General features: G+C 43.0%; 1 protein-coding gene across 6 annotated transcripts in view; it reads right to left on the bottom strand.

Annotated features, from left to right (window-relative positions):
* The window catches only part of CD58 (CD58 molecule), a 63,418-nt gene that overhangs the window by 37,466 nt on the left and 12,089 nt on the right, over nucleotides 1–13,863 (bottom strand). For all 6 annotated transcript variants that reach the window (XM_070367431.1, XM_070367434.1, XM_070367430.1 and 3 more), the window contains exon 2: nucleotides 3,814–4,107. In XM_070367431.1, the coding sequence (XP_070223532.1) occupies nucleotides 3,814–4,107 (294 nt within the window). The remainder of the gene's footprint in view (nucleotides 1–3,813; nucleotides 4,108–13,863) is intronic.

Below are 13,863 nucleotides of genomic sequence, written 5' to 3'. Positions count from 1 at the left end.
CGTCTTCTCCTTCTGAGTTATCTCTGGCTCAGTTAAATAAAACACCCAGCCTGTCTTGTTAGACCTGAGTCATACATGACTTTCCTTTCTGTTTGGGGGCTTCTTCAAGTTTTAGGTTTAATCTAGCTCATATTATTAATTACATGCTGTCTTAAGGTTTGTTCTTTCGTTAAAGAACTCGTACACACACACACCACACGAGTGTGTATTCACTGCAGAGTACCTGCTATCAGTAAGCAGGGTGACACACGGTGAGTCGTGGCAGAAACAGGTGTCAGGAAAGCGTGCATTCAAGGTTAAAGGGATAAGGAGGGTGAGGAGGGCCCAGGAGCCATGCTTCACGGTTTGGCCAAGACCAGGTCCTGAGCAGAAATGAGGGCTGAACCCAGTGCTCAAGGAGTCAACCCGGAGCCTATTCTAATAATCACTTTAGAATCCCATGGCCTATTGGAAAACCACAGGCCATCCTAACCATGATCATTCAAAATCACATTTGCAGTCAGCCTTAAAAGAAAGGAAATTCAGACACATGCTACCACAGGGGTGAGTCTTGAAGGCATTATGCTAAGTGAAATATGCCAGTCATGAAAAAACAAATCTTGTACAATTCCACTTAGAGGAGGTTTTTAGAGTAGCCAAATACTTAAAGAGACAGAAAATGGAATGATGATTACCAGGGAACAGGGAGACAGGAGGGAAGGGGGATTAGTGTTTAATGGGCAGAGTTTTACTTCGGAAGATGAAAAGTTCACCATGTTCTGTTACAGATTCTAGCTTATTGATCTAGTTCAGCCAATGCTGGGTCTTTCCAGGTGGCACTAGTGGTAAAGAACCCTCCTGCCAATGCAGGAGACATGAGAGGTGGGTTCGATCCCTGGGTTGGGAAGATCCTCTGGTGGAGAAAATGGCAACCCATTCCAGTATTCTTGCCTGGAGAATCCCAAGGACAGAGAAGCCTGGTGGGCTATAGTCCATGAGGTCACAAAGAGTCAGACACGACTGAGTGACTGACCACACTCAGCCAATGTCTTGCTGCCCACAGGACTTACCACAGCTATAATGTAACAAACATTAGTTATATCTGTCCCTTAAACAACCAGCAAGAAATGTGCCTACTTCATCCATAGGACAACTTAGTTAATTGATATAGTTAATGAATTAAGAGCTCACTATTCTGTAAGAAATGAGAATTTCTTACACATATCTGGTGACATTTCTATATTTTCATACATACCCCTTAATAAAAAGTCATATACCAGTCCAGACTTGTTAAGGACAGAGCAGTTAATCCTATTTATATGAACGTTACCAGCCCCCATGCAATAAAGGTTGTAAGAGGATGGGGAAGAACTATGAAACGTTGATGGTGGCAATTTTAAGGGGACTTTGAAGGAAGGAGGAAAGCCAGATGTTCACCTCTAGAAAAGCACAAAGATGCCCTGAACTCAGGAGGTACCAGGAAATCCCCCTGTCTAAAATATCTTTTCTGAAAGGGTCTGGTGTCTCCGGAAGGCTACTGAGTCTTATTATTTCAGTCTTAACAAACCCTCATGGAAGTATGACTTCCTCATTTCTAAAAAAAAAAATAAAGTGTGACTAATCATTTTGACATTCAGATATATATTTTTATAACCAAAATCTAAATTTTATTAACTCTAACTTGGAAATACCTTCTGGTTCTTTCCTTTCCAAACATCTGCTACCAACACCTCTGTCTACCAGGATGATCATGATAGCTTCCAACCTGGGGTCTCCTCTTCCTAATCCACCATAAATTGCTATCATCTGATTAACCTTCCAAAAATACATTTCATTAAGACACTTCCCTGCTCCAGTATGAGACGCAATGGCTCTTGACTGCTGCTGCTAAGTCACTTCAGTCATGTCCGACTCTGTGCGACCCCATAGATAGCAGCCCACCAGGCTCTTCCATCCCTGGGATTCTCCAGGCAAGAATACTGGAGTGGGTTGCCATTTCCTTCTCCAATGCATGTATACATGCTAAGTCGCTTCACTTGTGTCTGACTCTGTGCGATCCCATGGACAGCAGCCCGCCAGGCTCCCCTGTCCATGGGATTCTCCAGGCAAGAATACTGGAGTGGGCTGCCAATTCCTTCCCCAGGCTCTTGACTGCCACAGGCTAAAACCCAGATTCCCAAACCAGAACCTGAAGTCGACACAGTTAATATGGCCAATATTACTCACTGCTTCCTGATTGAAACTCACATGCCCTGCACCTTGCGCCTCCCCAGGCCTTCGCTGAGCCTCCTAAGAACTGTCCACTTGGCTTAATTATCAGAATCAACCACCATTGTTGAGTTAGCAGGCAATTCTAAAATTTTAATTACTTTTAAATTATACTTTTAAACATTTCATGAAGTTTTAAAAAGAGAAATTGTTTTGAACTCAGTTTTATAAACTCTATAAAGGGGCTCTTAAGAAGCATTCAATTCTAATTTAAAATCTGAGCCAATCTTTTCATTTGTTTGCCCTTTAAACTGCTAGATCCCCAACTTGCAGGTTTTAAAGATTCTGTTTCTTCAGTGGCATCAGCTGGTTCTAATGGGATGCCTGTACACCTTAACAAGCTTCACTTTTCTAAAAGGAGTTCATAATCTCCTGGACAAACCAGTCACCCAGTCCGAGGGCACCCATTTCTATCAGTTGTACATCCCACCATCCAGATCAATTGCTTCCATATCTGTTGAGTGCCTATTACCTACTTAAGTCCTTTGCTAGGCTCTGAAGTTACAATGGTGACCAAGAGAGAAATTCTCTCTTCCTTCCAATGTCACCAACACTCAGTAGTTGAACTGGTGAGTGACAGCTGTTCATCCAGTTAATCATCATATCCTGTTCCACTGAGACCACCACAAACAGGAGGTGGGGAACTCAGACCTGAACTGTTATATTGCACTCTGTCTCTACTTCACCCCCTGGAAACCATCTTACACACTTTGTCACAGGCTGGATCTTCCTAAGACAGCCTTTAACCTAGAGGAAGTAGGCCTAGAACTATACTCATACCTCGGATAAGATGAGTGGAAACTGTGATGCATCAGAGGGGAGAGATGGGAATGGGCTGAGCTGAGCTATGCTGCAGCACACAAAAGGCAGCTATGAGACAAAGCATTACTAGGACATTTGAGAACAGCAAGGGAAGATGAATGTTAGCTGAACCTACTGTGATAATCATTTCACAATACATGTACATCAAACCACCATGCTGTATGCCTTAAACTTAGACAGTGATGAATGTCGATTATTTCTCAATAAAACTGGAGGAAAAAACCAAACATGTAGGGGTAGCCATCAGCCTCTGGAAGTCGGTAACAAGGCAAGTGCTTTAGACATGGGGGAAAGAGAATAACCAGGAAGCATTAGTGAGAGGCACAGAGGAACCTGAATCCTATCCCCAGTTCCAGTTTAAAGTGGTAAGAGGAGGGAAAATAAAATCCCACCACCTGTGTGGGGTGCAGGAGGAAGCACGAACTCCAATTCATAGGTGTTCAAAGAGTTCTGAGTTCATGTTGCCACTACACACTTTTTCAGAACATTCCCGGCAAGACAAGTGATGCTGCTGCCAGCGGCTGTGGCCAGCTTGTGCTGTTCTCTCGACCTCAGTCACATCCTCTCTTCACTGAGAGGATGACAGGGAGCTAAAAGTGGCTCCTGGGTACCAGAAAGAGAGAAAAACCCTGACAACAGGTGATACAGCTCATTGTTTTATGTCCCATAAACCATTGGTTAGTATTAGTCTCCTAAAATACTTGGAAATTTGCTATTTGAACAAACAAATTTATGGATACTCACCAATCACTTTGAGGTGGAACTCGGACTTATTTCTAACACCTGGGGATTCGAGTTCATACAGACCCTCATCTGATTTTGTTAACCTGGTGATGGTGAGGTTACCTGACCCAATGTCTAAATAAACTCTATCTTTAAAAGACTGAAAAGCTTCGAGTCCAGATTGTGTATCCCATTCTACAACTTTATTCTTCTCCTTCTTCCATATAATCTCTGTACTTGGTTGAAACTTTGAAACGTAGAAGGTTACATTCCCATTCATAGCTCCATAAATTTCTTGAGAACAGCTGATGAAATCTAGAGAGAAAAAAAAAAAAAAGAAAGAAACTGATTAGGAAAAATAATATGACTTGATCAAAAATAGGAAACTATCTTCCAAGATGCCTTTTTCAAGGGAAAATGATGAAGCGTAGTGGTAAAAATTATTCATTAGCTACTTTTTGTACAAAGCTGATAAACTGCTGATAAAAAGTGCAGGAGGCAGAACATGCTTAACCCTGTAGAGTTTATTCTTTAATAGGAAACGGGGTGGGGGGCCCTTCCTTGGTGGTCCAATGGGTGAGAATCCACCCAGCAATGCAAGGGGACACAGGTTCGATCTCTGGTCCGAGAAGGTTCCTACATGGTGCAGGGCAGCTAAGCCCATGCGAGGCAACTACTAAGCCCATCTGCCTAGAGCCTGTGCTCCACAGCAAGAGAAGTCACCAGAATGAGCCTGCACATGGCAACGAAGAGTAGCTCCTGCATACCACGCTAGAGAAAGCTGGCGCCCAGCCATGAAAACCCAGCATAAGCAAAAGTAAGATAAATAAATTAAATGAATTTGAAAAAAAAATAGGGAACTGGGGTCTGCCTAAATCCAAGAAATGGATTCAACATTTCTGGAGCACCATAGGTGGTTCAGCTGGTAAAGAAGCCACCTGCAATGCAGGAGACCTGGGTTCAATTCCTGGGTTGGGAAGCTCCTCGGAGAAGGGAAAGGCTACCCACTCCAGTATTCTGGCCTGGAGAATTCCAAGGAATGTGTAGTCCACAGGGTCGCAGAGTCGGACATGACTGAGCAACTTTCACTTTCACACCAACTACATGCCAGGTACTGTGGGCCATGCTGGGGAAAGGGTGGCGAACAAGACAGGTATTGCTCCAGGCTCTTAAGGGAGAAGACACTGAGCAGGCAAGGAGAACCACCCAGTCAAGGGCCTTTCCTAGGAGATCATGCTGACCTGACACAGGATAACAAAGCACTGGAAGATAAGAGAAGTCAGCGAGATAAGAGGACGGGTAGAAAAGATGATCCAGCAGACAAGAGTCAGGGCATGAGTCAGGAACGTGCTTGGCATGTTGGAGGAAATAAAAGCAGTTCCAAATGGCTGGAAGAGAGCAAGATGGGGGAATGGGTGGGCAATGAGGCTTGAGAGGCAGCCAGGGGCCAGATCACAGAGTCTGGGAGTGAGGGGCTGGGCGGAGTCAGGCAAGATAAGCTAAGGATTTGGACTTTATTGTAACTGCAAGGAAAGTCACGGAAAGGTTTTAAACAGAAGACTGGTATGATATAATTTAAATTTCAGCAGGCTGACTTTGTCTGCACGGTGGATGCTGGTTGATGAGCAAGTGTGGATGCAGAGAAGCCAGAAAATAGGTCAGTGTGGTAGCAATGAAAGAATGGTGGATCAGGAGACCAGATTAGGCAGTGGAAATGGACAAGTGGACAGACTTGACATTTGAGAGAGAAATGAACAGGATTTAGTGACTGGATGAGAGGAGTTAATTGTGACTGTCAGGCCTCTTTCTTGGCTGACCACTAAATGAAATCAGAATGACTAAGAAGAAAGTTGGGGGATGTGATGAAGTTTAAGGTCTCAAGGATTGAGTGCAATGGCACGTCGGAGCCAACTGTAGCCATTCCTGCTGGACTCCATTCAGTAAAGTCTGGTTGATAGCTTGAAATCCACCACAGTGGGAGTATTTACAGCAAAGAAACTGACTCATGCTTCAAATCAGAGCCTCCCGCCTCCTCCACATCAATCCAGTTGGCAAACATTGACTATCACTACTAGACTGGGATATTCTTGATACCCCAAAATGGGCTTAAAAACATCTTGCTCCAGACTTGACTTTCTTAAGAGAGAAAAGCAGCTGTTAAGGGAAAGACATTCAAGACAAATTAAAACTTCACTGATTGAAATTTTTGGAGGCACAATCAGGATAACTGAAAGAGTACAAGAAAAATAAAAAATATTAAACAGGCCAATTGTGGGCTTTCTTGGTCAAGCACTATTTCTCCTACCCATCCAGAGCCAGTGAAAAGGCATGAACAGGAGTAAGATTTGAGGTGTGAGAGTCTAACCACACACAACAGCGGAGGCTGGAAATGTCTTGTAAATGAATAAATGGATGAGAGTAAGCAGGGTGGTAGAAGAAGAGAAGAGGTCTGAGTTCAATCACTTCTTCCTGGCTGCATAATGCTGGCTTCTGTCTTTTCAGGGGCGGAGCGGGGGGCATGAGGCAGGGGGGTGTTTCCTGGGCTTGAGCACAGGGAAAAGAAAAGTCAGAAATGGAGCTAATGGTGGAAAATGGGGAGACCAGTTGAGAAAAAAATCACAGTCATTTTGAGTTGAAAGAAATCCCCATGATTAAATCACCCCCATTTCACAGGTGCAATGACAGGGAACTAAGAAAAATGAAAGAAAATGTTATTGAGTGCTTACCCTCTGCCATTACATGTTCACATACTCTTGTGTACCTTTTTAATCCTCTCTACATTCCTGTGCAGTCATGTTGCTAGTTCTGTATCACAGATGAGGAAACAGGGACCAGAACAGACCTGACCTGGCCCAGCCCCTCACTCACTCACAAGGGTCAGACACTGTGATCTGATCCCTGTCTGCCTCTCCAGCCTCATTCCCCACCCGTTCCCCTCTTGCTCTCTTCCTTCCAGCCATTCGGAACTGCTTTTATTTCTTCCCACATGCCACACACCTTCCTGACTCAGGGCCTGCCTTCTTGGAGGCAATGCTTCCTCTACCTGCTTCATCATCGCTCCTCTCCTGTCCTTACCCAGCAATCAACTGACTGATGGTTGCTAAGCATAAGCAACTGATAAGACATCCACATGGAACTGTCTTGGGTCCACAGGTCTCGGCTCACAGCGGAAGGTACAGATTTGGGAATCATCACATTTGCAGAGACTAGTCTACCCTCTCCTTCCTATAGTAAAGTCTTTTCTGTTGCACCTCCAAGACTGATCCTAAAGTAAGTTACTAATACAATCATTTCCAATGAAAAAGAACAGGAGAAAGGCGAGTGAGTTTTTCCTCAAGGTAACACACTGCGAACGAATGAATGAATGAGCAAACATCAGCTAAAGAAAGGAATCAGCAGTGTTGGTTACTTTGCTGCTAACAGTGAGTGGTTAGAAAAGGAACCACTGGGATGCTTACCTTACTATGCCAGAGGGCAGAATGAAAAGGGCCCCAGCTTTCAAGCCAGATGGACCCAGGATAAATACTTAAAAGTTCCTGCCATGCTAGATTTCCTCAGCCTAAAATGAAAATCATAATGGCTCCCAGAAAAGGTTGCTTTGAGGTCTGAATAAGACTGAGAGAAAAAATAATAATAAAATAAATAAGACTGAGAGTCTATACAATGGCTGAAATGAAGTAGGCCTTCAACAGGGTTTTCTTTCTTTTTCTTTCAATGATTCACTGTGACACTGTGTGAGAACTGGGCATGGAGTGCCTTTTCACTGTTGCAAAGTAGAGAGAGAGAGAGGGAGGGGAAAAATGTATCGGTGATTGCTTAAACAGATATTCTATACTACACAGATTTTTTTTTAACTATTGGAGATTTATTTGTTTTCAAGAATATCGAATGATCTTTTCTTTGTAAGATATGAAGGTACCTAGTACCAATATGTAGAGTGGTAATTTCCAATTGCAAAAACTCTTATAGTCTTACAAAGTATCATCATTACACCCAGTTTGGTAGTTCTCATAGGGCTAGAAGTCCAAAGTGGAACTCAAATATTTTCAGACAAAGTGACCCGATTTTTTATTTAGAAAATATGGTCATCATTAACTACTGGGTTAATGCAATGGGCCCCCCCACCCCCCTCAACTCCCAGCCACAAAATCCTCTGCTCATTTTCACTTAAGTCTTGAGATTCAGGTTGACTGCTATTTTTAGTTTATTTAATCAAACACTTCTATAGCACTTACTATCTGCTGGGCAGTTGGAAGAGCTCTACAAATATGTATTCAGAGAATCCTCTTAACAATATTAAGCAGGTACTGTTTTTAAAAGCCTTTGACCTGTGTAGATCACAGCAAACTGTGGAAAATTCTTAAAGAGATGAGAATATCAGACCACTTTACCTGCCTCCTGAGAAACCTGTATGTAGGTCAAGAAGCAACAGTTAGAATAGGACATGGAATAGTGGACTGGTTTCAAATTGGTAAAGGAGTACATCAGGGCTGTATATTGTCATTCTGCTTATAACTTCTATGCAGAGTACTTCATGTGAAATGCTAGGCTGGATGAAGCAAAGCTGGATATTGTTTTAACCCTGTTTTGCAGACAGGCACAAAAAGATTAACTGACGAATTAGGTGGTGACACTGGATTTGAACTCAGTCTGACTCTTCACCACTGCTTCTTACTTGGCTTGTATGTGTGTGCTCGTTACTCAGTCATGTCCAACTCTTTGCGACCCCATGAACTGTAGATTGCCAGGCTCCTCTGTCCATGGGATTTCCCAGGCAAGAATGCTGGAGTGGGTTGCCATTTCCTTTTCCAGGGTATCTTCCCAACCCAGGGATTGAACCTGCATCTCTTGAGTCTTCTGCTTTGGCAGGCAGATTCTTTATCACTGAGCCATCTAGGAAACCCCTTCATATTTGGCTTGCTATATGGTATAAGGTTATTAAAGATAGTGTCACGATATCTCAGGATGCAATTTCTAGAATGTATTGGAACAGCAGTTGTTGGGAATGAAAAAGTCAAACCATTCTAGTTGTGAGTCAAGCACATCTCTAAAGCCTACAGGTAAGGCACAAACTCAGGGGTCCCCAAATCACTGAATGTCAGGGCTGGACAGATCCCCAGAGAACCATGCCCTATTCCATACCCATCCTCATATACATGAGGAAATTGAGAAGGTTTGCTTGAGCAAGATATCAATGAGCCCAGATCTTCAAAATGTTACATGGGAACCCAAATTCAAACCCAAGTTTCATAATGCTGTTGCTTTAAAAAAAAAAAAATTTTAGAAATTCAATAAGAAATAAGACAGGGCTTCATAATTAAAGACCAAGGGAAACTAAGTTGAAAGGAAGGTCTAAGAGTCTGCACTTATCACATCTGATAGCAAGGAATATGTGACATGTGAAAAAGTAAGGAGGGAAAGGGGATGAGAGAGAGTCAAATGCAGGAAGGAAGAAAAGCTAAAGGGGGCGTGCAGGGAGAAAATAAGGAGCAGACAAAGAAGTCCTAAGGACACAAAGTCATGGGAGCCACTGAGAAGCCTTTGAGAACTGGCAAATGAAACCCTGAAACAGAGACCAGCAAATCAGCAGAGAAGCCACGGACGAGCCAGGTGTGATACAAAAGGGAGCGGTGGAGACTACAGTCCCAGCAAGTCTGGCTCACCTGGAGAGGGATCCTCAGCTCCTCCCCATGTGGCACGTGGAAACTGCCAGATTTCCACAGTTTCCAAGAAATGTTGATGTTCAAATTTTACGTGAACATAAAAATCAAATTTTATGGAATGTCAAATTTTATGGAATTAGTTGGCAACTAATTTCAATCCGAGTGAAGGGCTGAGTCAGGTCAGCCCCAAAGACAGGGTCATTCTCTATCTCTGCTGCATCCCCATTGCCCATGAAGGACATTCAGTAAATAAATATTTTTTGAGTGATAACTAAACTGATTTAAATATAACTTTAATGTAATACAAAATGTAGGGCTTCCTGACAGAATCACAAAATTTAATAGTCACCCCAAATCCTGAGCTTTTTGCAAGACCCTGATGCTGGGAAGGATTGAAGGTGGGGGGAGAGGGGGACAACAGAGGATGAGATGGTTGGATGGCATCACCAACTCAATGGACATGAGTTTGAACAAGCTCCAGGAGTTGGTGATGGACAGGGAAGCCTGGTGTGTTGCAGTCCATGGGGTTACAAAGAGTCGGACACGACGGAACAACTGAACTGATATCATTGTGGAAACTGGCTGAGGAACCAAGACTCGGCAAGGAGAGGTGGAGATGCTTAACTGAAGCTGCAGAATAAATGGCCTGGGACCCCTCAGACACAGTCTGAAGAGATCTCTTTCCTCCTCACTGTCTGCCTCCAGCACCACAGCAAGACTGGAGGGTCTGTCAGCTCCCCACTCCCCATCCCCTTCAAGTCTAGCTAGGTTTCACCTACCACATGTTGTGGGCTTCAGGGCACTGCACCAGATAAGCATACCCACTCAGGACATCAGCCCTTAATCAATGTTAACACCTTGTCTGAGGTTTGAGGACATGCAGTTTTTTCACTTCCATTATTTAAACACAAGCTAACGGTCTTCTGGATTTTGAAGAAAGGTTTTTTTCTGGAGTTTTTTCTTAGAAACGAACAATATGATTTTAAAATACTTCCTTCTCTTCCTAAAATTTTTTCAAGGTTCCACATGGCTGAAGATTTTAGCAGTTGAAACAAAAATTCATTTGATGAGTAGAAAAAAAAAATCCCCTGAAAGTTTCAGTACCCAAACATATAAATCTTGGTATTTCCCCCTGTGTGTATGACATCATAACGACAATTCAGTTAAAGATTCATTCAAGCCAGGAGCTAGGAGGGGAAGCTAAGTCTCTGGAGACATGAGCACACATGCTCACAGTACAGAGAGTGGCCACCCTCCTCAAATGTCTTGGTCACTGTGATATTGAATAATCTGCTCTATGAAGTCCACAAAAATTCTATCCATCAGCCCCATGCCCTAGTCCTGGCATGGGAATATGCTCACTGGATACAATGCTGTTGTTGTTCAGTCGCTAAGTTGTATCCAACTCTTTGGGACCCCATGGACTGCACATGCCAGGCTTCCCTGTTCTTCACTATCTCCCAGAGTTTGCTCAAACTTACGTCCATTGAGTCAGTGATGCCATCCAACCATCTCCTTCTCTGTCACCCCCTTCTCCTCCTGCCCTCAACCTTTCCCAGCATCAGGGTCTTTTTCAATGAGTTGGCTCTTCGCATCCGGTGGCCAAAGTACTGGAGCTTCAGCTTCAGTATCAGTCCTTCCAATGAATATTCGGGATTGGTTTCCTTTAGGATTGACTGGCTTGATCTCCTTGGTGTCCAAGGGACTCTCAAGAGTCTTCTCCAGCACCATGGTTTGAGATACAAAGATAATCAAAAGAAGAGCATAGTCTCTTCATCCGAGGAAGTTTAGTGCAGCTTGTTTCTCTAACCTAGCTCTTAATAAATTCAAACTGAATGAGCCCTAGATATTAACAACAGATCATCCAAATGAGCCCTAGACCAGCTCAGTCTCAATAATAATATTTAACAATAGCAACAACATCAGCACTTTTACTGAAGGCTCACTATGTGCCAGGTACTTGGTCCAAGACATAGATAGATGTGTGAATAGATAGGTAGATGGATAGGTTCATTAAATCCTCAACTTAACTCTGCAGGGTAGGCCTTACTCTTCATTGATTCGCTCACCAAATATTTATTGAATTCCTCCTATGTCCCAGGTACTGTACTAAGCAGTTAGGATACAACACTGAACAAATCAGACAGAATCCTGCCCTCCTGGAATTTACATTATTGGTGGGGTTTGGGGGTGGGGAAGGGGAGGAAAACATTAAATGAAAAAGTATATTAGGTGGTATTAAGTGCTATCGAGAAAAATGAAGCAGCGTATGAGGAGGGGGATGATTAATAATGAGAAGGGAAGTTACTGTTATATGTGAGGTAGTTATAGCTGGCAAGTGAGCAAGGCCCAGAAAAAGTAAAGGAATGAGCTTGAGCATATGGGGAAGAGCATTCAAAGGTAATGCTCTCTGGAGCTCAGAGAGGTTCAGAAGCTGACCACAGTCACCCAGCTGGTCCATGACAGAGCTAGTGTCCTGACACAGGCGGCCAGCTCCAGAGCCCGTGCTGTTAGCTGCAATGTGAGATGCCTAGATCTTTCCTTGTCAATTCCACCTACATCCAGTCCCAGTCAGTGATTTCTCTGTTTGCATGATTTCCAAAGGCAGAAATCTACTGGTCTTAGCTATACCACCACAGCTTCCCTGTCTTCATCTATTTCAGACTTAAACTGCAGCCCCCTGCCTGCCAGCAGACCATAACCCCCAGGCTACCCAGTTCCAGAAACTCCACAGAACTCGCCTCACATGTGCTCTCAGCTGTCAAGCTATTTCTCGTCTCCTAGATGAGTTCATCCAGAATTAAGATGTTTGTTCTTTAAACCAACTTCCTTTTGCGCTTTCCTGTCTCCTGTCACGCTAAAATACTCTTCTTTTTGTTCCTTATTCTTGCACTTGAGAATGCCTCTCTCCCCAGGATGTTTCCCTCTCAATCTGTGCAGTCCAATTCAACAGCCACTAGCAACACGAGGCTCATGAGCCCATGACACGTGGTTAGTGCAAATTGAGATGTATTGTGAGTATAAGACACATACCAGACTTTGAAGATTAAGTACGAAAAGGGAAATGTAAAATCTTTCATTAATATTTTTTATATCAACTACATGTCGAAATGAAAATATTGTGGATATATAAGGTTAAATAAAATACATTAAGATTAATTTTACCTGTTTCATATTATATTTCTATTTAACAGCATTACTCTGGCCTGCTCTTTCAATATACCCACATCATATCATGCTCAAAAATCACATTTGCCTTTGATTGTTCTTGCCTTGGATAGTACCTACAGCATGCTTTGGAGAATAAGGTTCTTACTAGAGCTATTTAAGATTCTGAAAGTCTTTTTAAATCTATTCACCAAAGTCTGATTAAAGGTATTTCAATACACTATTGGTTATTTCATTAAAAATTTCTTTATAATCCCTATTAGTTTTTTCCAAGTACTCAGCTCATAGTTGAGAAACTCTATTACAACTAATTTATGATGACAGCCTTATTAGTTTCTTACTAATATGGATTTCTTATTATTAATATGGATTTCTTTAATGTGAATGTGCACATTAAACTTTTTTTTTTTCCTACTTTTTAACTGTTACATGGGAAAAACATTCAGACACTACAGACCAGAGAGCCTGATGGAAATTCAGACACTGATCTTGACAGACATTCAGGGAACATTAGGGAAAATGAAGGTCACTAGGGGGGGCATTCCCTGGTGGGCCAGTGGCTAAGACTCTGTGCTCCCAATGCAAGGGGCCTGGGTTCGATCCCTGGTCAGGGAAATGGATCCCACGTGCCGCAATTAAGAGTTTACACGCCTCAACTAAAGATCCCACAGGCCACAACGAAGGACAAAGATCTTGCATGCCCCAACTAAGGCCTGACACGGCCAAATAAATAAATATATATTTTTGTAAAGTGAAGGTCATCAGGAACCAAAATGGGTTCATTTCCTCAGAGCAAGCCTATCAAAATAACTTGGTTTCCTGAGATGGATACTTGCTTGATAAAACAGTTCAAGGTCACAAAGGACAGATCTTTGAACCGAGAGCTTCCAACTGCAGGCAGAGAGCAGACATGAATTTCTTACAGTATTTCTGGGCAAGAGGTGCCCTCACTTTCACTGGCTTCACTTGAGCCCCAGTCCTTGGGCTAAGAGCTCATCAGTACAGGCACAAGCAGCACTGAGAAGGAGAAGGCCGACAAATGCAAGGGAAAGAGACTGAAAACAAGAAAACAAAGAGGCCAAAGCAGAGAATCCCACGCCCATAAAGTAACTACAAGACATTCTCCTTTAAGGCTGGTGGACGGGTACCAAAGGCTACCTTCAAAGAGGAACTGCTTGAATGTCTTCCAGCCCTATTCTGGGGACGGGATCATTATTTTAGTCACACTTCATATTCAAAC

Source organism: Bos mutus, chromosome 3 (genome assembly GCF_027580195.1).
Source record: "Bos mutus isolate GX-2022 chromosome 3, NWIPB_WYAK_1.1, whole genome shotgun sequence".
Lineage (NCBI taxonomy): Eukaryota > Metazoa > Chordata > Mammalia > Artiodactyla > Bovidae > Bos > Bos mutus.
Note: the sequence above shows the minus strand (reverse complement) of the source record. Positions and strands in the feature narration are given on the sequence as shown.